Source organism: Quercus lobata, chromosome 11, assembly GCF_001633185.2.
Source record: "Quercus lobata isolate SW786 chromosome 11, ValleyOak3.0 Primary Assembly, whole genome shotgun sequence".
In the NCBI taxonomy this organism is placed as follows: domain Eukaryota; kingdom Viridiplantae; phylum Streptophyta; class Magnoliopsida; order Fagales; family Fagaceae; genus Quercus; species Quercus lobata.
In genome coordinates, this window is record NC_044914.1 from 43,881,558 (window position 1) to 43,904,468 (window position 22,911).

General features: G+C 35.7%; 3 protein-coding genes and 1 non-coding gene across 4 annotated transcripts; 2 read left to right on the plus strand and 2 right to left on the minus strand.

Annotated features, from left to right (window-relative positions):
• Positions 1-5,155: 5,155 nt before the first annotated feature.
• LOC115967440 (50S ribosomal protein L27-like) lies at positions 5,156-7,813 on the plus strand. Its single transcript, XM_031086533.1, has 4 exons — positions 5,156-5,299; positions 6,849-6,964; positions 7,058-7,182; positions 7,301-7,813. The coding sequence occupies exons 2-4, from the start codon at positions 6,883-6,885 to the stop codon at positions 7,532-7,534; spliced, it is 441 nt and encodes a 146-aa protein (XP_030942393.1). The 5' UTR covers positions 5,156-5,299; positions 6,849-6,882; the 3' UTR covers positions 7,535-7,813.
• Positions 7,814-9,111: 1,298 nt separating this feature from the next.
• LOC115968556 (transcription termination factor MTERF2, chloroplastic) lies at positions 9,112-13,442 on the minus strand. The gene is made up of 6 exons (XM_031087971.1): positions 12,775-13,442; positions 11,510-11,918; positions 11,072-11,287; positions 10,671-10,778; positions 10,021-10,295; positions 9,112-9,681 (listed from the first exon to the last, which is right to left on the minus strand). Exons 1-6 carry the CDS (start codon positions 13,398-13,400, stop codon positions 9,405-9,407), a joined length of 1,911 nt encoding a protein of 636 aa, XP_030943831.1. The 5' UTR covers positions 13,401-13,442; the 3' UTR covers positions 9,112-9,404.
• Positions 13,443-14,863: 1,421 nt separating this feature from the next.
• TRNAQ-CUG lies at positions 14,864-14,935 on the plus strand. The gene has a single exon. It is a non-coding gene; the product is annotated as a tRNA-Gln (tRNA).
• Positions 14,936-15,401: 466 nt separating this feature from the next.
• On the minus strand, positions 15,402-21,608 carry LOC115968713 (probable LRR receptor-like serine/threonine-protein kinase At2g16250). The gene is made up of 4 exons (XM_031088196.1): positions 19,211-21,608; positions 17,839-17,967; positions 17,319-17,341; positions 15,402-16,545 (listed from the first exon to the last, which is right to left on the minus strand). The coding sequence occupies exons 1-4, from the start codon at positions 21,163-21,165 to the stop codon at positions 15,935-15,937; spliced, it is 2,718 nt and encodes a 905-aa protein (XP_030944056.1). The 5' UTR covers positions 21,166-21,608; the 3' UTR covers positions 15,402-15,934.
• Between the last annotated feature and the right edge of the window lie 1,303 nt (positions 21,609-22,911).

The window sequence follows — 22,911 nt, forward strand, 5'->3', positions numbered from 1 at the left end:
TTTTGAAAACACCAAAATCCTGTTTTCATTTTCCATCATCCACATCCAAAATTTTGAGTTTTTGAGTCATGGAAACAGTCATCCAAAACTAAGCCAAACAGTTTGTCATCTGTGGGTACCACTCGGTTTGGATGATGGATCATGAAAACTGAGTGATATCACTCTGTTTTCATGATATCCAAACAAGCTCTTATCCATTCAAATGCAAGCAACCTATTTCACAAAAATCCTAGTAGTCAGTCATAATATCAAACAATAAAAGAATAGTTCTAGTAGGCCTCTAGGATACCAAATGAATGGCAATCTGCAATTGTAACAGTAATTAACATTCAGAAATCTCGCTCCACCTATTCAGCCAAAAAATTCCCACTACCCCTTAAAAACTTATTGGAAATTATTTCCTCCAATTGAGTCCTCATTTTCCCTCTCATGAGCAACAAGTGGCACTTATTTAATTTTTAAATGTCATATCTTATATTTAAATAAAAATGGAAAAGACTTGAAAGGTTCTAAGAGGAGATTTTATCGCAAAATGTATTCCCAGTTCACACATATTGCTTGCTTTAATGTACCAACCTTCTTCTTAGTGGCAGCAAACTCTTTCTTTATTCCAGCTGAAAAAACCTAAAATTACAAATAGGCTTTCAGAAGAAAACATATATAATTTCACTTTTTATTTATTTATCTTAAATATTGAACAATTAGTAAATGATCACAAAGTCAAAACAGAATATCCTTCACCTCCTTTCACAAATCACAAGCAGTACATGGATATAATGCACATAGGTATTCAAATATGGAATCCAAAATGTTCAAACCAAAAACAGTGTAAATTTTGATTAAAAAAAAAACCATATGTTGTTCTTTAAAGCACTTAACTAAACATCTAGAGTCAAACTTCTATAAGTGGAAGTCAAACTTCATATTATTATACACATGCACGTCTAGATGCTAAACCCACCCCAAAAGCAGAAACTTCAAAACGAATCCTTCTCTCCTTAAGACATGCTGCTTGGAGGTAAGGGGTTGAGGCACAGCCATCAATAGCTCCACCAGTGTACTTAACCAAACTATTCCCAACTTCAAACACTTGCCACTAATCTTCAAATAACTAAATAATGTTCCACTAAATGGAGCAAAGGCGGTGAATGGAGGTTTTTTTTTTTTTTTTTTTTTTTTTTTTTTTTTTTTTAATGAGATAAAAGATAGATATTTTATTGAAGTAGAGCAAGTATAACAAGAGTACCAGTGGGAACAAACTCCTAGAGCAGGAAATAATATCATTTAGCTGAACAAACCAACAAAACAAAACAACGAATACAATATCAACAGCTACAGAAAAACAATGCAATTCAACCAACTTGAAGAGAGCTAGTTTCCATTCTGTAATGCACAGTCTCTGATACTCTTCTAATATGCCAATAGCCCCTTCTAGGATGATTTTTGGATGCTGTTGGATTCTGTCAAAGTAGAATTCATTCCTTGCGTTCCATATTGCCCAAGACACCATTGCCCAGCTTCTAACTCCAGCTGTGGAAGCTTCTCAACAAGCAAATTGAAAAAATTGAAGAATTCACGAGCCTCATTTGAACACTTCTGAAGTTTACCCACTTTACCCCAACACATAGCCTACACGTTTCTGGCAAAAGGGCATTCCTATAGGAGGTGTCCTACAGATTCTGATAACCGGCAATAGAATTCACAATGAGGTTCAACTGATACCTTTCGCCGAGAAAGATTCTCCCTGGTAGGCAGTATATTGGAACAAGCACACCATAAGAAAGTTCTAACCTTTGGTGGGACATTCAAAGTCCAGATTTTTTTTCCAGTGATGCTGATCTTGCCCAGCAGTTGAGTGCTCAATTCTGGATCGTTCCTTCATCCTCAGCACCACCCGATATGCTGATTTCACAGTGATCGAAGACATTATTAGTATTTTCAATCCAATTCAAGATGTCATATGTTGTGTTGGGGAAAAATCCTAAATCTCCTGTGTCAAGCAATAGCAATATTATGGAAACAAACAAACAAACAAAAAATTCCGACAAGCACCACATAAACACATCCCAAAAGAATACCAAATCTTACGTGGAAAACCTCCAATGTAAAGGAAAAAATTGTGGGCAATTCCAAAAAATATCCACTATGAAATAGAGATTACAACTTTCAAGTTTGTGCTAGACTCAAGTTCACAATAAATTAGATATACAAGAAATAAATCTTAATGAGTAAATATAATCTCACCACAAAGCCAACAGCAAAATTTTCTTTTGAACACTCCAATTCTCCATAATTGTAGCACTCAAAAACTCTAAGAGAACTCCACCAATTTATCTTTTTAATATATAACTTGAGCACAGAAAAAATGTCTCCTTTTTTTTCTTTTTCACTCTCTCACACTCTCACTGTGTTTCTTTCTATATTTTCGTTCGGACTGTACCTCAAATGGCTGAATATCTCTCTGTGCTTCTTGCTCACTCTGTGGAACTCTCTCTCTCTCTCTCCAAATGACCTTTGCTTCTTTATTTTCTTCTTTCTCTTTTTCTTCAACATGTCCAACACGTCTTGCATCACTTCTCATTAAGTGAAGTCAAACCTCGCCCAAGCTTTGGTCATTTCCCAATAAGAAAGCTTGCTTTGAAGACTTTTGGAATAAGCTTATAAATGAGCTTTGACCAGGCATGTGGGCTAGACCCACATGGTGCTTTGCACCCAACATCATGCTCCAAAGTTCTCAATAGAGGTATTGTGAGTATTTCCATCCGAGTTTTGTGAGCAAAAAAATCAAAGAATTTTTCCCTATCCCACTGCATAGTCGATCAAATCCCTGACATACATAATAGGTCGAGTATCCCCTAGAAAGATTGGCTTATGGAACAGCCATTTTTGGGTTAATACTTCAATTGCTCTCCCATCTCCTACCCTCCACCGTGAGCCTTCTTTAACGATATCCCTTGCTGCCAATAAACTCCACCACACAAATGGAGGATTATTACCAAGTTCTGCATCCATAAATGAACACATAGGGAAATACCTGGACTTGTATACTCTATAGAATAGTGAGTGGGTGTCGTGAATTAAACGCCACTCTTGTTTAGCTAATAATGCTAAATTGAATGCTTGGATATCACGAAAATCAATACCACCATTTTTCTTTGGAGTACATAACTTCTTCCCGTTAATCCAATGGATTTTCCTCTCATCTTTGTTTTCCCCCACCAATATTTTGCCAGAGTAGAATTCATTGTGTCACATAAAGCCTTAGGAATTTTAAAAATACCCATAGAGTAGGTAGATATGGCCTAAGCCACCATTTTTACTTGAATTTCCCTTCCTACCTTTGAGATGAATTTTTCTTTCCACCCCATAACTCTTTTGGTAATTTTTTCCTGCAAGTCTCTAAATGTATTCATCTTTGATTTACCCCCAACCATAGGAAGTCCAAGGTATTTTTCACAATCCTCCATAATTCTTCCTCCTATCAAATTCTAAACTGCTCCCTTAACTTCTGGCATAGTATTCTTGCTAAAGAAAATCAAAGTCTTCAATCTATTAATTGTTGACCTAAAGCCCTTTCAAAGCAATTCAGCAAATCAAGAAGGTACTGGCATTCTTCCATTGTAGCCTGGCAAAATATGAAGTTATCATCTGCAAATAGAAGATGAGAGATATTTACCTCATTACTACAACATTGTTCTAGTAACGTTGTTTGTATTTTTTTGGAAATATGTATGGGTGAAAATGTGTGTAGAAATAAGTATAATGTTATTTAAAAACTAAAAAGTGTTGCTTAAACTACCATACCAAACAGCCCACAACTATTGCCTTTCAAATCAGAGAGGATAAACCCTCTACCTGCATGTTCACCACAATTGTGCACCAACTAGACTGAGGAAAATGGAATGGGCAAATGCTTTGAAATTCTCATTGTCATTGGTACAAAGGAATCTCTTGAGTCTAGGTCTAGAACCTTATGATCCGTTTGGATTTATGGAAGTAGAATAGAGTTAACTGGAAATTAGCCAACTCTATCTTTCGATTGTAATTCGAGGAGTAACTACAAGGTGATAGCGATGTCCACGGAAACCGATCACAAATTCCTCATTTGGCCTCCATATTTCCTCTATTGTATGGAGCTTCTTCTTCTTCTTCTTCTCTCTCTCTCTCTCTCTCTCTCTCTCTCTCTCTCTCTCTCTCTCTCTCTCTCTCTCTCTCTCTCTCTCTCTCTCTGAAGAATGTAATAAGCGCTAAAGCTAATAGTTTTAGGAAAAATTATAGAGTGATTACATGAATAACATCACTTTTGTGTAATGGTCCATCATTCCACTAAAACTAAAGGACTTCATTACTGAGCATTCTAGACGTGTTGGTCATTCTATAAGTACAAGTCCTTGTGAGATGAGGGGCAAATGTCAAGCTTCAAATGTCAAGGAGAGAGCTTTACATACATACACTTATATTAAGTTATAGTAAAATTAGTTCTCAAAAACAAAAAAAAAAAGTTATAGTAGAATTTATCAGCAGAGTTTTAAAAAAAAACATTAAAAAAAACTCCCGTCTAATTAAAATTTATTGAATCACTTTAGGATTAATCTCCGCTTTTTCCTATAGTGGTCTTGGTTCATAAAGAATCGGATTGGGCTATAATTGTAAAACTAAAAGGCCCAAACTAAATATATTCATCAATCAATGGGCTCTTAATTAACCCAAAGAAAACACACAACGTGCTCTATGTTCTGCCATTAATTGGGTAAATTACATACTCCTTTTTTTTTGGATAAGAATTACATAGTCCTAAGTCCTAAACTTTGTTGAGAATATCTTGTTTATTTGGTATTAAACAAAAAAATCCTAAACTGTACACCTTGTGTTCTAACCTTTAATTGTGTTTAGTCACTGTGCGTGCTGTGTCAAAAAAAAATTTTAATGGAAAGTGCTGTGTCAATTTAAATGGAAAAAGAAAAATTGTCAATATATCAAATAATTGAATTAGAAATCTGAAATTCAATCTCTATCTACACTAAAATCTGATAATAAAAAGCTATGATCAAGACAGGTCGGAACCCTTTTAAAATAAAAATATAAAAGACTAATTGAATTTTTATCCAAAAAAAAAAAAAAAAAAAGGACTAATTGAAAAAACTATTTGTTATGCCACATCACTCTTCCTCACTGTGCATCTCAGACTCAGATCTCTGTAACGCTCACTCGTCACTCAATAACTCCAAACCCACAAAGCCTTTCTTCACGTCTTGGTCAAGAACGAAGCTTGCAGACGGCGGCGAGAACGGCTGTTCCGGTGAGTATTCTGACTCTCCCTCTCTCTCTCTCTCGGCTGAGTTTTGTAGGTTTAGGGATTTGGCGAGTTTGGATTTTGGGGGCTTTGAAAAATGGGATTTTCATTTGGGTTTTGGGTGTCTTTCAAGTTGTGAAAATTCCTTGCTAGTAACTAAATCTAAATCCTTGCTTATTTAACTTTATTCTTTATATTTCTCTTGAATTTTTACTCTCTGTTTTTTACGATTTCTCTCTTTCAAATTGCTTAGAAATGAATTGGGTATTGGAAAATTTGTGTGCTTGCTGTGTTTTTTTGCTTGTTTTTTCGGTTCTTGTGGGAGTTAAAGGGTTTTGTTATTAATATGGCTGCTGTGATTTACAAATTTTATTAGCTAGGATAAGATAGGATTCAGAACTAGGAAATTTTGCATAAAGATAGGGTGCCCTTATTGATGAAAAGATGAAGAGAGCCGTGTGAGATTATTTGGTCATGTGTAGACAAGAGTGGTTAATGCACAGCTCGGAAGCACGGACACTTCATTTAGGAGGCCATACCCGAGTCATACTGGCGTCATAATCGTATTCATGTTTTAATTTTTCAAAAATTGCTCGCGTCAAAAATAACATTAGTAGAAATAGTACAAAGTGTCATTTCAATGAATAAGGTAAAAATGAGTGACTCTAGATAGAATAAAATGGAGGAAAAGAATACATGTAGCTAACCCTAATCAATCTAATGAGTATAGTTATAGCCGACCTTAAATTTTTTGAACTAAGGTTTAGTTGTTGTTGTTGTTATTGTTGTTGCTACTGTTATTGCTTCATTTTCAATTGTGGGGATTTTTTAGGAATGTATGTATATTCATTATGCATGTTTGTATTCCAAGTTTTTAATTGTGCGCAGTTTGAAAATAATATATACTCTTGTGCTGTGTTTCTGAATTTTGACCTCTTGAACTAAATTAGTATTGATTAGTCAATGTGAGATTTGTAATCTGCAGTTTCAGATTTTTAACTTTGCCTTTTCGTTAACCTTATTGGTGTTTCCAGATGACTTGGTTACTCTGCTGGCTTTGTATGTTTCATTTGCTGGGTTTCTTTTTTTCTTTTCTTTTTTCCTTTGTTCTTGTGTCCATATAATTTAAAACTGTATTTAGTATTAATATTAGATGGTTTAGGTAAAAATTCTTTTGGTGGCTCTATAAGGGAATCATCCAATGCTATTAAAAGAGAATTGGATGTCAAATTATAGAATAGAAGGGATTGGTTCTGACTTCCGATTCACTCGATTTGCTGTCTAATTGAATGATGTATGAGTAATTGAAGGAGGTTATATAGAGGTATAAAAATTCAGGAAGAAAAAGAACAAGAAGAAAGTAAAAATTTTAAAAATTGGATGGCGATGAAAGGTCATTGAGCTCAGAGAAGATTTGAATGCTGACTATTAATAATTGGATATTTTGTGAGTCAGGACATGACCATTTCTTATGGATGAACCAACTTTTCCTGATCCCCAATGCTCCATCTTTTACTGTTCAATCATTGTAAGTTTTGTGGTCATTTTGTTTCAGGTTTTGGGCTCCATTTCATTCTGAAATCAACAGCATGAATTTTGCAGCTTCTTTATGCAGAAGACTAAGTGTTAGGGATCTGGTTTCCAATGTTCCTGTTTACAACAGTGCTAGTGGTACAACTTCACATTACTTTGCCAATTAGAGTACTCGTTTCATGAATATGTTATGAGTTTTGGTTCTAATGCTTTATGTTATTCTGAATGTAGAGGTTACTGGAGATGGATTAAGTTTGATGTTTAGGCGTTGGGCTACCAAAAAGAGTGCAGGATCTACAAAGAATGGACGGGATTCAAAACCTAAGAATCTTGGGGTGAAAAAATTTGGTGGAGAGGTAACTGACTGATGCTTTGGGTAAAGTTATGACTGAGAAATATTAATAACAATAAGAAAGAAGAATACTCAATCATCTTTTCTCTTTACTTACAATGGGATTCTTCTGTTCATTGTAGAGAGTAATACCTGGCAATATCATTGTACGCCAGCGTGGCACCCGTTTCCATCCAGGAGACTATGTTGGAATAGGGAAGGATCACACCCTTTATGCTCTGAAAGAAGGCTGTGTCAAGTTTGAACGAAACAAGCTCACTGGACGCAAATGGGTACATGTTGAGCCCAAGGATGGTCATGTGCTTCATCCTGTGTATGCAGAAGCTGGGGCTCCGAACCTACAGACAGCTGCTTAATTCTCATATTATCCACACTATATGTTGAAATTTGCAACTCTTATGTCCCGAGTCCATAAATTTTAAGCGGCACTTGAAATCTTGTAGTTGTAGTTATTGGTGGTACTGGTAAATGTTCCGTTCTTGCTTTCATTTGTTCTTGGTGCAATTTAGTGCAACAATTAATCTGACTCAAAATTCAAAATTTCATCTCTTTAAAATTAGATGTCATTTGTATTAAAGATACACGAGTTTCTAGTTGGTAATAAAATGCCTTCTCTAGTTTTGTTTTTGGTATTACATACCAAATTACCTTTTCTTTTCCGTTTTTGACATTTTTGTTCCCTTAAATGTAAAATTTGGGAATTTAAAGGGGAGCCACACAAAATGTGAAGATTATAATGCAGTAGGGAAGATAAGTGTATTGAGCTTGGTACCCTTTCCATGTGGGTTGTGCTTAGGATTTAATGTAATCTTCATTTGTGATACCCAGGCTAATTATGAAGCGAATGATTCTGTCTGTGATGCTAGGTTTGGATTCTGTTCAAGTATCTGGCCTTCTTTTTCTTTCTTTTATAAATTTATTTATTTTGGGTATAAAGCCTCAAGAATTTTTGTCAAAGTGGACTTGTATTATAAGCAGCGATTGCATAAACCACTGGGTTTTCAGTTATCATCAATAATTGGATGGTTTCAATGGGTAGTGAGAAACTTCTAGTTTTCAAATAATTACTTGTCTCTCATCTTAGTGTGTTAGAGAATTAAAACCATTATCATGTTTTCTTTACCCTCCCTCTGCAACTTGATATTCACTAATGCCAAAAAAAAAGAAAAATTTTAAGTGTGACGAATAAAGGTAAAGAGAACAAAGACGAATAATGAATTGCTTTAGGTTTGCTCCTTTCTGATGGGTCTCAGCCAGAAGGATATTTGGCCAAAAAATTTAATGTGGAGTAATCAATATTGCCTCCATTGTTAATGAAAAGTATGTTCAGCTACATTGACATGAATCAGCTTCTGCCATACCTTTGAACACATGACTTGATCCTTATTACAAGTATTCAAGCTACAAATCTACAAAGAAGTCCATGTAGTAAATTACAACCATTGCATTGAATACCATAAAACATAGGGAAGAACTACAATATTGCTGCTACTGTTTCTGATTCCTTTAGACAAATAAAAGATGAGAAATGCTAATGAATATCCTTAGGGCATTGGTTAACAATCCATTTAAAGAAAAATTTTATAATGAAAATAAATATAAAAAAATAATTAATGTTTTGTCAACTTTTTTTATTTTCTATAAAACTGGTATAAAAACTTTCTTAAAATTGATTGTTAACCAATAGCATGACCCATAAAAGATTACAAAGAGAATGTTGAAGGGATACATTCAAAAAAGCGTAACCTGGCATAAGTTCTAATCCATAGGATAATCATTTTCGGTTCAGAGGAGTAGAAAGTACTGATCTCTGAAAGGATGTTTCATTGTTTCCCTCTGCAAGATGCTTGTTTTAGTTTCCAAAATGCATATTGATATGATTTCAAAAGAAATGCTTGTCTTTCCCTCAAATATGTCCTCTTTTTGATCCAAAAAACACATCATTTCCCTTCTGGAGAGGGATGTCTTTCCATTTATGAAATGCTTGTCGTCTCTCTTGCTGAGAAAACCAACCATTTATATTCCATAATGCATCTTGTTTTCGGAAGCCATGCCATTTTTTTTTTCCTCGGATGTACGTCGTGTTGCATTGCTCAAACACATCTCGACCTCGAGGGAAAGTTTGGCGTTCCCAATTTCTATATCCCAAGATGTTTTGACCTCAAAACTCTAATTTGTAGAGTGCTAGCAGAATACCCCTTAAGACAGATTGAAATTTGGAAACTACTATATTGACTCACTTTCAGAAAGCTTCGTACTCTCGACAGGGTCATCAGTTGCCTGCGAATCAGACAGATCCTCTTCCAAAAGACCAGTTTCAGAGAGAGTGTCTACCAAAAGACCAGCTTCAAATCTTTGACGCCGTTTTACTATAGCCTCGACCTTTTTGTCAAACTCTTCATCAGTGCAAGCCAGCATGTAGCGCAGCTTTAAATTGATCTGCTTCTCAACCAAAATCTTATGCCTTGGTATTATTCGGTCATCAAGAGAATAGCTGAAAAACCTGCAGCAATTTCATTATGGACAGTATCAACAATTTCATTATCAACAGTATCAACAGCAAAAACATAAAGAACAAGAGGATAAAGGTGATTAAGGAAAAAAAAAGAAGCAAATAACCAGACCCCAACTCTCATTGTGTAAATCAAAAGCACGAACTACCAGTAAAATAAGTAAACTGAAAATGACAGTTGCTATTTTTCTGCACCTTGCCTTCACTTAATCATGACTAGCCATTTTATTATGACTAGGATTGATCATCCAACTAATTTTGGAAAAAACAGAATGAAGAAACATGAGCAGATAGGACTCAATGGCAATACAGCACTCTGATGCAGCTCACCTTGGAAACTCAATCAGATCTTCAAGAGGCCGGACCATAGTTCTCCGCAAGTAACGATACTTTGGACGGAGGACATCTACATTATATCGGAGGAGCATGGGAAAATCGGCAATCATCCCACCCAATTGTCGATAACGTATGCCAAGTGACATAAAATATTTCACACTAACCTCAAGCTTTTTCGATATGCTACATCCTAAGAGCTCTGGTCCCAAAGCTATAACCTTCCCAATATCCTTCTCATTCACTCCAGCTCTGGTCATCAAGAATATGACCTGTATTATAATCCAATTTCAGTATGTCACTACAGGTCAGTACTAGATGTTATTCAGCTGGATAATAAAAAAATGTACCTAAATATTAGCTTTTCATTATGCTGGATCCTTTTTCTTTTTTTGATAAATATTATGTTGGACCAATAAACAGCAGAAACAAATATAACCAACTAGCATTTTCATACAAGCATTACTTATCCAAAGTTAAAAGAGGTCCCCCATCTTGACTGTTTTGCCAGTTAGAAACACCTGACAACATATTATAAATAATTGTCTTTGATGTGTGTGAAGGGGGACCACTAAGGAAATGACAAACAGATAAACATGCAATGAAGGAGCCTGCGCTGAGGGGGAGGAGATAAGAAAGGGACAAACCACTGGCCGGATCTTCTTGTAGAGGCAGCATGTTAGTAATGAAGGAAATTTTACAAGCATGTTGCCAATGGCATCATCTCGAATGCCAATGTCCTGAAGAAACCGTACCTTCACATGAAAGAAAAAATCAATTAAGTATTGTTATCACAAGGCATAATACCAAAAATGGCATATAGTTTGATACAACATACATCTGATTCATGTTCAAATAATTCAATATACATGTATTTCAAGAATCATTATGGCAAATTGATACTGGGGGAGAGAACTTGAGGACTGAGACCAAAATTAGTCCAAGGAAATCTAAACAAAAGAATTCAACTAGTTTGTATAATCTCGGTAAAATTATTGCATTTAGAACAAGGTCCAAGCACATTACAGTATAACTAACAAGGGCATACCTTTGGCACAATGGTCGTCTCCAAATCAATACAGAAAACTATTGGTTTACTCATAAGTATTCTCTTCATACCATCTCGGGAAATCCCATGGTAGTACAGATACTTAACAAGAGGTTTTAATTTCTCCTCAATGCTACAGCCCATCAGTTGTGGCTTAAACGCTATTAATTTGCCAACCTCCTCAGTACCAATGCCAAATTCCTTTAAATAACTAACCTGGATAAACACAAGCAGCGTATCTGTTAATGTATATACAAATTGGCTATTGATTAAAAATACATCATACTGAAGCAAGACCTATGCACACAATTAGTAATTTCTTAAATTACTTATGTTCCATGTTTCAATTGTTTTTAATGCTAGAATTGTCCACAACAAAAAAAGGATGCAACAAGACTCCAAAATTATGAAAGAGCAAGGCAAAAGGGGCTCAAATACCTTTTCATTCATCTCTTCTAAAGTGAAGTAGCCAAGTACCCTTGGATAATCAAAGACCATTGTTCCAAAATCCTTCTCATTCATACCCATATCCAAGAAGAACCCCACACGGGCCCTCACTTCTTCCATGTTGTAAGACAACAACTGCGGACACCGGCCCACAACATAACCCATCCAATCCATCCTAACTCCATTGCTCTCCAAGTAATTAACGATTTCATCCAATTCTTCATTGCTCCGGTCCAAAATATTCCCTCCAGATTTTGTGAGCGCAACCCCAAGAAATTCTCCCTTTACATGAATCGACTTCAACCACTCAATTACCCGTCTTATTGACTCAATTTTTCCCCTGGACATGCAAATCAGCTTCCCAATTTTGGGATATGACACTGAATTATGCTTCAACCACCTATCCACAATTCAGGAACCACAGTTAACGTAATAATGAGCCCTTTATCCCCATCTTTTCACTTTGAATTAAAGGTTACTAATCACCAAACTTTAAATCAAAACAAATAAAACAACTTGGTATCAAATTTGATAGGCCACTGATTCTCCCAAAAGTTTAAACTATTAGAAAACAGTAAATTTAATCATTTAACCATCCCCTCACAAGTCAGTCCAAAATCTCCCTTAGTAAATGGGGTCCAATTCATGGAATTTTTAACATTTTAAATGGGTGGTAGAGTGGAGAGAGTGTTTGGACTTGGAACCACCTACTCAGATACCATGATAAACTAGCAGTTGTTCAAAAGCTTAGCTTAAGACATTAGAAAATGATGAATTTAACCATTATTCTAACCAAATTTAAGCAACTGGGTTTCATTCAAACAAAAGGACTCAGTTACCAAATTTGATAAATTAAATAAATTTACACCAAAACACCACAAATAACAGAACCCAAACTACATTACACGACCAAAACAACAAAAGCAGTGATCAGTGACTAAATTTAGTTACTGTTAACATAATACTAAGAACATAAAAACACACAGAAAAAATAGTACAACTAACATAACACCAAGCCCTTTAAGCCCATCTTTTTGCTTTGAACGACAATGAACTAGTCACCAAACTTCAAATTAAAACAAATGTACCAACTTGGTATCAAATTTAAGCAACTGGGTTTCACTCAAACGAAAGAACCCAGTCACCAAATTTGATAAATTAAAAAAAATTTACGCCAAAACACCACAAATAACAGAACATAAACTACATTACACAACAAAAAACAGTGAACAGTGACTAAATTTAGCAAAACTGACCTGATGAGTGGCACAACACGAGAGTCATCAATGACAGTCTTGGCACGAAAATTGAAGGTGGATTCCGAGAAGTCAGGCAAGCGTTTCATAGCGGCGGCCTCGACCATAACATAATCAATGAAATCAGACAACCTGCGAGTCAAATTGGTGGCGTAAGTGATTCCAAACTTGCCTTTTCTTCTCATTGATTCCTTGAAAATCTCTGCAGTGACTTTGCGTCGAATCTCGAGAGCTCGCATTATCAAGTCATTGTCTTCTTCGTCTTCTTCGTCACTGTCATTGGTATGGGTTTGGAAGAGGGTTTGTAAGGGAGGAAGAGAGGTGTGGACATCTGGGTCAGAGGGGGATTGAACGTAGATGGAGCCTGGGAATTGAGGGGTGCGTTTGGTGACGAGAGAGAGTTCTAGAAGCTCTACTTTTTCTTTTTCGTCGAGAGGAGTAGGGGCAGGGGCAGCGTGGTCTTGGGGTTGAGGTTGTGGTTGTGGTTGTGGTTGAGAGAGGTGGCGGAGGAGGAGGGAGGTGGATTTGGAATTGTGTGTGCGGCGGAGAGAGGAGGAGATGGTGGTGTTTGGGCGGTGGTGGAGAAGGAGAGAGTGGGAGTGCTGGTGGAGTGGACATGAAAGCATCTCTATTTTTTGGATAAAGTGTGAAGTGGCAGTGTTAGGACTTTTGGGAGGGAGAAATGGATAAATATATATATATATATATATATATATATAATACTATTATTTAAAGAGCTTACCTTATTTGCATTTCTCATTTTTTTAGTTCGAAAATGTCTCTACATCCCTATATTTAAGTAGAAACAAAACTAAAAGATAATTCGGTAAAAATGCAACACTAATTCCTACTAAAATATTGCCTAAAAAATATAACCACTAAAAAAAAAAAAGCCTCATCACAAGCATGAAACGTGTGTAATTATACAAGTATATATTATCTTTTTAGAGAATGGGATTTTTTGGTTCTTTTTTTCTATAAAATAAAATAAAAACGATTTTTTTTTTTTTTTTTTGAGAATCCAGATCACACGACCAAGTTTTATATCAAGAAAAAAATTATAATGCATCTCTCATTACAAGGGGAGCTATATTATCATAAATGAACTCAATCCAAACCTACAACTCGTTGCTTGACTTAGAACGACTAGCAAGAAAATGAGCAATCGAGTTGCCTAAACACTTAACATGATTAAACTTACAAATCCAAAACTCAGCGGCTAAGACAAGACTATCCTATATAACGTGACCATACTCTGGATGATGCACCTCTCTACCCAACAGCGCCTTGATGATGAGCTCTGCATCCCCTTCAAAAACAACATCAAAAATGCACAGCTCCTTAGTAAACAATAATGCCCTTCTACAGGCAACAGCTTCCACCGTTGCTGCTGATATTGGGAATGGGATACACTCAGCCAAAGATCCAATCACTCTACCATAGGAGTCATGAATGACAACCCCTAAACTCATGAATTAATATATTTTCAATGAATTGATAATTAAGTATTTGTACTCAAGCATTGAATTCAATAGATTTGAAAAACTCGTGATATAAATTTAGAAGTTTTCAAATTATATTTATATTCATTGTACTAGCGATTTATGAGGTTTTCAAAACGTTTCATAAGCAAAGAGTAGAATAGTCTATCAAAGGTGGGAGCCTTAGATATCATCCAACCTCCATTCAAAAAAATAAGAGAGAAAGTAAGATTGGTGAAGAAATAATTGATTTTAAAATTTTAAATGACATAATATTAAATGCACATTTATTTATAAGTAATACATTTCTTACTTTTACATGAGATATATTATTGTAAATTTGTAATCTTTATATATAACAAACTAATAGAATCCACTCCATGATAAGATTTTGTTCATGAAGCCAAGGTGAGGGGTTTATTTTATTTTAATGTAGGCGATCCTAGATTTTATTCAACTATAAACAATAGAATCCTTGTTATATTCTTCTTCTTCTTTTTTATGGGAAAAAAAATGATAAATTCTTTTTTCAGCATGCATAAGAGGAATTTGGGTCTATAGTTTAACTTTGAAGTTATATAGAAAAATATCATTTTTGAGAACAAGAAGGTCCCATGGTCTAGTGGTCAGGACATTGGACTCTGAATCCAGTAACCCGAGTTCAAATCTCGGTGGGACCTAAATTTTAATATTTTTTTTCATACTTCTCCTTTTTGCCTTTTTTTTTTTTTTTTTCCCCACCTTTTGGCTTTTTTGACGAATTGCATATATCAAAAAATCATCATCCCTACTTAAAACTAAATAAAAAATAAATCTATTAAATCAGCGTCTCTAAAACGTAAAAGTTCCATCTTTACTATCAGTGTCAGCATTAAGCCATTAAAGTAGTCCAAGATTGAAAATGTATCAAGCCTCATCTGTTTTTCTCTTATATTTTTTTATTCCCTGTAGGACTAAAAATTTGGATGACACTTTTATCTTTTAACTTCAAAAGAAAAGGTTGGATAACAATCTAGCAAAACCAAAAATGCAGAGTGAAACCTTAATTCAAGTTTCATAATCTGCAGCCATTGACTGCCCTCAAACAAAATTATAGTAAAGAATAAGACACTATTTCGATTAGAATAGGCGTCATGAAACTGAAGATGGATATAATCTCTCTTTCCCTTTTTTTTTTTTAATCGCTTGGTCCTTTCCTCTCTTTTTTCTTTTTTTTCCTGAACCAAAATAAGAATATGATTTGAATGAAGCATCCTCAACAATTACAATTTACATTCCACAAGAGGACCAGAAACCAAAAAAAAAAAAAAATCAATTACAGCTAAAAATTGTAGCTTGTATCTACCACGATGAACAAGCTGTCAAACAAATAAGAACCATATCCGTCTGTGGCACCCTCCGAACCCCCTCTGAAAATTCTCTGTATCCAGACCCAATCCACAAAATGAATTCACCATCCCGAAGACGATAACTTTCACGAAAATCTCATTATCAGTCTCCCTTCAGGGGGGAATTTAGATATCATGCAAAGACCCTGAGTACAAAAACAGCTTGAAATCACAATTAGCTCCAAAACAAGAAGGGCGGGCACTGCATGGTACCAAAGAAACAGGCACTCAAATGGGAAGCCTGCTGTATTATTGACAAAGAATCAAAGAAGTCTCAAACTCTGTGCTGTGCTAGTCCTGATTTGATCTCACTATATCTTGAACATCAGATGGTTCCGGGACTATCTCCCTGGAATGCCGTCTGCGTGAGGATGAATGCTCCCCATTTTGGCCACTTCCTTGTGAACCGGTAGTTGCGGACTGTTTTAAACTGCTGCCTCCTTCAGCTTTAGATGAAGAGGCTGCTGGAATACCAGAAGCATCAGATGTGCTATGACGCCAGCTACCAAACACACCAGCATTCCAAGACCCTCTAGAAGAAGTGGTTCTAAGCCTTGCAGAGCCAGAATTTTCTTCCCTGACTACCTTTAAAGGATTTTCCAAAGCCCTGAGGATGTATCTCATGAGGGGTCGCCTTGAAGGCTTTGGATTGAGGCAAGACAAGGCAACAATTGCCATGGCCCAAACTTCCTCCAATAGATCCTCATCTATTATTAGAGATGGATCCACAATTTTTGTCACCAGTTCCTTGTCATGCATACTGATGTAAGGTAGCGTATTTTCAAACCATTCCTTAACTTGGGAGTCACTCGAGGCACTGATACCAATTCTACCAGTCACTAGCTCAAGTAACACTTTACCAAAGCAGTACACATCATAGGAACACACTGATGTCAGTGAACCTGGCCATTCATGAAGATGTAGTTTCAGTAATGAAATACAGATTCAGAGATCACTATAAATTATATATTACAAAGCCCTCCAGCACATGTAAGTGATTTTAATCTTTTAACCGTTTCTGTTTCTTTTTCTTTTCTTTTTTTTCCCCTGTACAGGTCAGGCAAACTATAACATTCTTTAAAAACAAACTTTTAAAGAATCCATAAACTAAGACATTATCTCTGGTGCTGCTAGAAAATATAAAAAATTAGACTCATCTTGAATCGATTAGGATTCACAATCACTAAATTCAATTCAAAAAATCTGACAGCCTCAACCAGAGAAAGACAATCATAGACTGCCAGCCTCTCGACATATTAACCACCAACCACCACTTCATCGTGATACAGGTTTGCCCTCTTTACTGAACATAAGCCCACTGAAAAAACTCATCAGTAAAGGCCATCCAAGTTCTTTACTCTAATGCTATGTCACAGCATGACTACAGATGAACTTAAAGGGGTTTTGAATAACCACAAGCATGGGCTCTTTAGAGACCGACACTAATCTTTTGAGTCAAGGAACAGGGTTTATGCTATGAATTATAAACTTGAAAGGTTGCTAAACAGCCATATGCAGGAGGAAAGGCTATACAAAGTTAAAAGATATGATGGGCATTAAGAGAAGCAAATGGCTATTTCCACCAATATAGATCAATAAACAAGAAAGAAACATATATGAAACAAAACTGATTTGGAAAATGAATACAAAATTTTACAATTAAATGTGAACTTACCAGAAGTGCCTTGTTCGGATGACCTGCACAAAATAAAGAAAAATATTATGACAACGTCATACAGGCATCATAAATACATAAGATCTTCATAAAAGTTGAAGACAAGAGAGGGTAAAACTAAATAAAAACCCCACAGCTACAATAAGTACTAGATAATCTATTTGGAGATTATTATTACATTCAAAAGTACAAGGATCACAACAATGTCTAGGCTTGCTCCAGGTTTAGCTTACACCAATTAGTTAGACGATGTATGATATTTATGCCTTCACTTATGTTGCTACAGCAAAATGTAACATTTTCTTTTCATTAGTAAGCATGTCACAGCTTTTTGCAATAAACATTGTACATATTCCATTTCAAACATCAACTTTTCACCAAGTGAATAGGTGAAGAAAGAAATCTCATTATGTGTGACCAAATATCATAAACGCATTATAAAGACAGAAGACGATCTTGAAAGAAAGTTATGGATTTGGTATCAATTATCAACATATAGAACTATCAAAAGAATACTTACTGTGGCAACCGCAGCAACCTAGTAAATCTGCTTTGATGAGTATCCCCTTCTTGAGCACAGACCTCACTCAAGCTCCCTAGCCTCACTTCAAACTTATCATCAAGAAGTATACTGCTTGCTTGAACATCCCTTCAACAACGAGAAGAAAGCCATGTCACCATATGCCCCCACAGGCACAAATTATCCTAACATAGAACTAGTGATAAATTTATCTAATGCACAGTCAAGACATCTAAATGAAGGAAAGAGAGATGCAATGATTCAATGAACTTCTTCACAATCTTTCTCTATCTCTCGAAGTAGTAAGAACATTAACTCTTTCTCTACTGGTTGATGAAAGGATAGATTTGCAGTAAAACCACACATGAAAAAAATTCATTTAATTGGAAAATATGTATGCTTAAACAATCAAACGAGTATTGTGTTACATTTCCAAATTTTGCTCTATATGAAGTAACTTTCTCAAGGTTTCAACCTCTTTGGCTCAACAATGCATATCTCAAAGAGGAATTATCAAGTACGTCTGTTTTTCTTGACTATTTCAGTTCCAGCCAAACATTGTACTTTTTTTTTATAAGTAATAAGTAGTTTCTAGCCAAACATCATACTTAACTAATTAGTTTTCTAATTAACTGAGTATTCAACTTGGTACGGCAAGATTGCAAGATAACAAGAGGCCTGAGTTTGAAAGCTTAGGTGTCATAGACTGCCTAAGCAGTAAAGTTGATACTTGCAATATCTGACTTCCTGTCTCAAGAATATTATAGTTACCTCTTACAAGCTCCAAGAGAGTTATGTTATACAAATTTTGATAAATAACTCATTATGTAATTAGAACAATAACTAATAAAACCCACTTATTTCTGTTTAATATATCAATCCATCATATATGTTTCTATTTCGCAGCCACTCTTGTTTGACCAAGTTTTAACTTCCACTGACACCCATAACAGCATCTTGAGCCATATAATAAGCTATCTTTGTGCAGCAACTATATGAAGGTTTAACTTTGTTCAATGTTTCAACAGTATATACCGACTCTAGTGCAAACTACTTGTCAACTATTACTCTCAAAGTTTCTTAAAAATACTAATTTCTCAAGAAGTCATAGGCAAGCCATAATACCACCACTTATTTTTTCATGTTAGGTATACATTCATTAATAACATGCCACTTGATTCAGTGCATTAGCAATATTAAAGTATTAGTTACACAATCAAAGGGTGGGAGTGGTCTTAGATTGTGAAGATCCAACACTTCACCAGAAACACTGACTCACATCAATGACAGAAATTTAAAAGAAATTGACCATATGGAGAAACATAAAAGAATAACAGCAGGAAAACATTACAAAAACCACGTCTAGAAATACCTGTGCACAAGTGGAGGAGTGCATTCATGATGCAGATAACATAGACCCTCCGCAGCTCCAGTTGCAATTTTCAGTCTTGTTATCCAATCCAATGACTGCAAACTATCTTCCTCTGAATCTGTTTTCCGAAACAAGGAATTTGACAAGTCTCCATTTGGCATATATTTGTAAACCAGGAACTTCTCGTGCTCATTCTCTAGGCAGTATCCCAAAAAGGGGACCAACCTTGTATTTGAAGCCTTACTAAAGAAATCCAATTCCGAAATGTATGTTTCCCTTTTAGTTGTTGTGCGCAAATCAATCCTTTTGATAACCACAGGGACCCCATTCTCCAATAAACCACGGAAAAGATCCCCTGAGTGGCCATATTTGATGAGGTTTGCATCACTAAACTCACCTGTGGCTTGAAGCAGTTGCTGATATGTAAATGCATCTCCTAGACTGGAAAAGTTAATCACTACTCCAGGAGTTGGGGCACCACCCTCTGCAGAAACTGGCCCCACGTCAACCCCCTTTTGATTTGTAGCACCCCTCTTGCGGGTGCATACTAGCAACACTACCAACCCCGCCACCAAGAGCAATAAACCAAGTCCCCCAAAAACTGCAGCTAATATAATTGTCTTTCTATTGCTCTTCCCAGAACTTCCTGCTGCAGGAGGAGGTTGAACGGAATTTGGAAGTCCAAAATTATCAAAAGACAGACCCCTCTCTGCATAGAATGATGAGCATTCAGCTGAAGTCCTTTGACTCGGCACGTTTTGGAGGCAATTTCTGTCAAGAGACACATTACTAAGCGCATTGTCTGGAACAGCACCTTCAAAATAGTTTCCAGAAAGATCAATGACACTGAATCTTCTCAGTATAGCCGTGAGATTTCCATAGAGCATATTTTGAGAAATGTTGAGTACTACGCCAGTGGCATTGACATTCGAGCTAGAATTGGGCAGCATACCAGTGAAATTATTGCCAGAGACGTCAAGTAAACGCAAATTAGACATTGACCACAACACATCAGGGAGAATACCAGTAAAACCACTATGTCTCAGAACTATGGACTCCAACTGCGTCAGATTAGCAAACAAGCTAGCCGGCAACGACCCACCAAGCAAATTGTTCCCAATTATAATGTTCTTTAAACTCCTCAAACCACTCAAATCTTCAGGCACTGATCCAGTCAAATTATTGAAACTGAGATCCAAGTCAACCAAGCTACTAAGGTTCCCTAACTGACGAGGTATCGAAGATGATAAACCATTGCTGGAAAGATTCAAATACTGAAGCTTCACTAAGGTCCCAATGTCAGAGGGAATCGACCCGGATAAGTTATTCACAGACAAATCAAGAACTGAAAGATTTCTGAGTGAGGCAAATGAACTGGGAATCGATGAAGTAAACGAGTTCCTTGAAAGATCAAGAACCGAAAGGCCTAGCAATTGTCCTAAACTAACAGGAATTTGGCCAGTGAGGTTATTATGAGACAAGTACAGAGTAGTTAAATTGGTCAAATTTCCAAGACTTGAAGGGATTGCACCATTGACAGAACAAGAACTAAGATCAAGCACTTGGAGAGCAGCCATTTGAAACCCGAACCAGTCGGGAATCGGGCCCGGAAGCAAGAAATTGGAAGCATTGAACGATGACAAAAGGGTCAAATTGGCCAAGGCATTGACTGAGAATTGAGGGTTTTGCCTGCCAATTCGGGTTCTTTGAAACCCAGAAATGTTTAGCCCAATGACCCTACCATTCTGGCATGTCACACCATTCCATATCAAGCAAGGATTGGCCTTTCTAGGCCAGTCCTTGCTTCTCAACCCTAAGGACGATCTGAGTTCAAGTAGAGCAACTCTCTCAGCTCCTGAACTCGGTGTCTGTGACTGTTCTAATGTAGACTCCAACACCAACAAAAACAACAACAATAGTAACCAAAAAGATACTATGTTTCGCTGATCCACCATGGCTTATGAACACTGACCCAGTAAAGATCCAAACATGCCCATCTTTTCTCTTTCTTTCACATATGTATGTATAACCAGCTGTATATGTATCTTTGACTATTGCAAGAACCAAAATCAGAGATACCCAATACACCAATATGCATTTTTTATTTCTCTCTCTCTCTCTCTCAAAAAGAGAGCAAAAACATTTTAAGAGAGAAAAAGAACAAAACAAAACTCTTACCTCAAAGTTTGGTTCTTTGGAAAAAAAAAGAAAAAAAGAATAACAAACAGAACTGTTTGTGAATGGTGACAAATCTGTATCACTTTCTTCTTCTTTTTTCTTTTCCTTTCCTTTGCTTTCTTGTTTCTCTGTCTCTCTCTCTCTCTCTGTCTCTTTCTATCTTTCTCTCTCCACCTACTTCTATGAATCCTTCAGTTTCTTTCTGTTGACAAAAGGAGAGAGGGATAGAATTAGAGAGTTTAGAAATATTAAATTTAAAATAAAATAAAAATTGGGCAAGTTAAAATTTTTACTATTTTTGTTAAACAAAATAAGAATAATAATAATTTTAGAGAGAGAAACTGAAAAATAAATAAATAAAGCCTGAACTGTCACACTCTCATCTTGCTGCTGCAGTAAAAAGTTTTTTTTTCTTTTTTAATTAAAAGGGCGGCTTATTATTGTTAATATTTTTTTAATGACTTTATAAAAGGTAGATTATGATTGTGATATGAGCTTGCAAAAAGTTTTTTAAAAAATGGCACGAGCCAAGGCTGGACCAATGGCTTGGTCGTTGGTCCTAGTCTAAGTGCCTGACACTGAACCAGCAAAGGGTTTGACCTCCAATAATCCAGCTTAGTCCAGCTAAGCTCAGATCCTAAACTAGTACAAAGTACCAATTAGCTTATTATATATATAAATATATAGTATTTGATCTAACTCTCTCTGTATATAAATAGATATATATAGATACAAGAATCATATATAATTATTATATACGTGAAGTGTCTAAGATTTGAATGGAAAGTGATTTAATTTAAGAGATATTATAGGACAACAAATTATTCCATAACTTTGTCGACACAACTTTAACTTGACAGACTATAAATGATTAATAAACTCATTACTTTTTCTTCACAAATCATACTTTGTCACGTTACAGTTGTATGGCAAAAAATTGTAAAAAAATTTACGGTTTAGACTTTTTCTTAATTTAATTATAAGGTAGTTGAATTTTGTGGTATTTTGTTTTTTTCTCCATTTTGGGTTTATGGAGGAAGTGAAGGAAGTTAGGAATGAATTTATGTCTTTCAACAGTTTAAGAAGGTTACTTAAAGAGACCCTTTTAGGGTTTTAGATTTCTAGGCTGGATGGTAATGGAAATCTATGATCCCAATGCTATGAAAGGGATTTTACGATTTCTGAAACTCTTGGGAGTTCAGAGAGTGTGTAAGTGTTAGCTACTCCCCACACCTTTATTCCCACTTGAGATTTTTTTTTTCTTTTAAAGTATAAAACTAAAAATTTATGATTTGATTAGTTGATGTTTAGTCTTAATTTGGATAAAGTTGTTTACCAATCACCTCTATTTGCGTAAGAAATTTGTACATTAGTTATGGGCCTTTTTATTTTCAGTTTTTATTTTCCTTTTTTATAGATAATACAAAATTTCAACAAACATAAAAAGAAAAAGGAAGACTTATTATCATAAGCATAAACAGACTTAGTAAGGCAATGAGCAACAATATCTACATCTCTCTTTT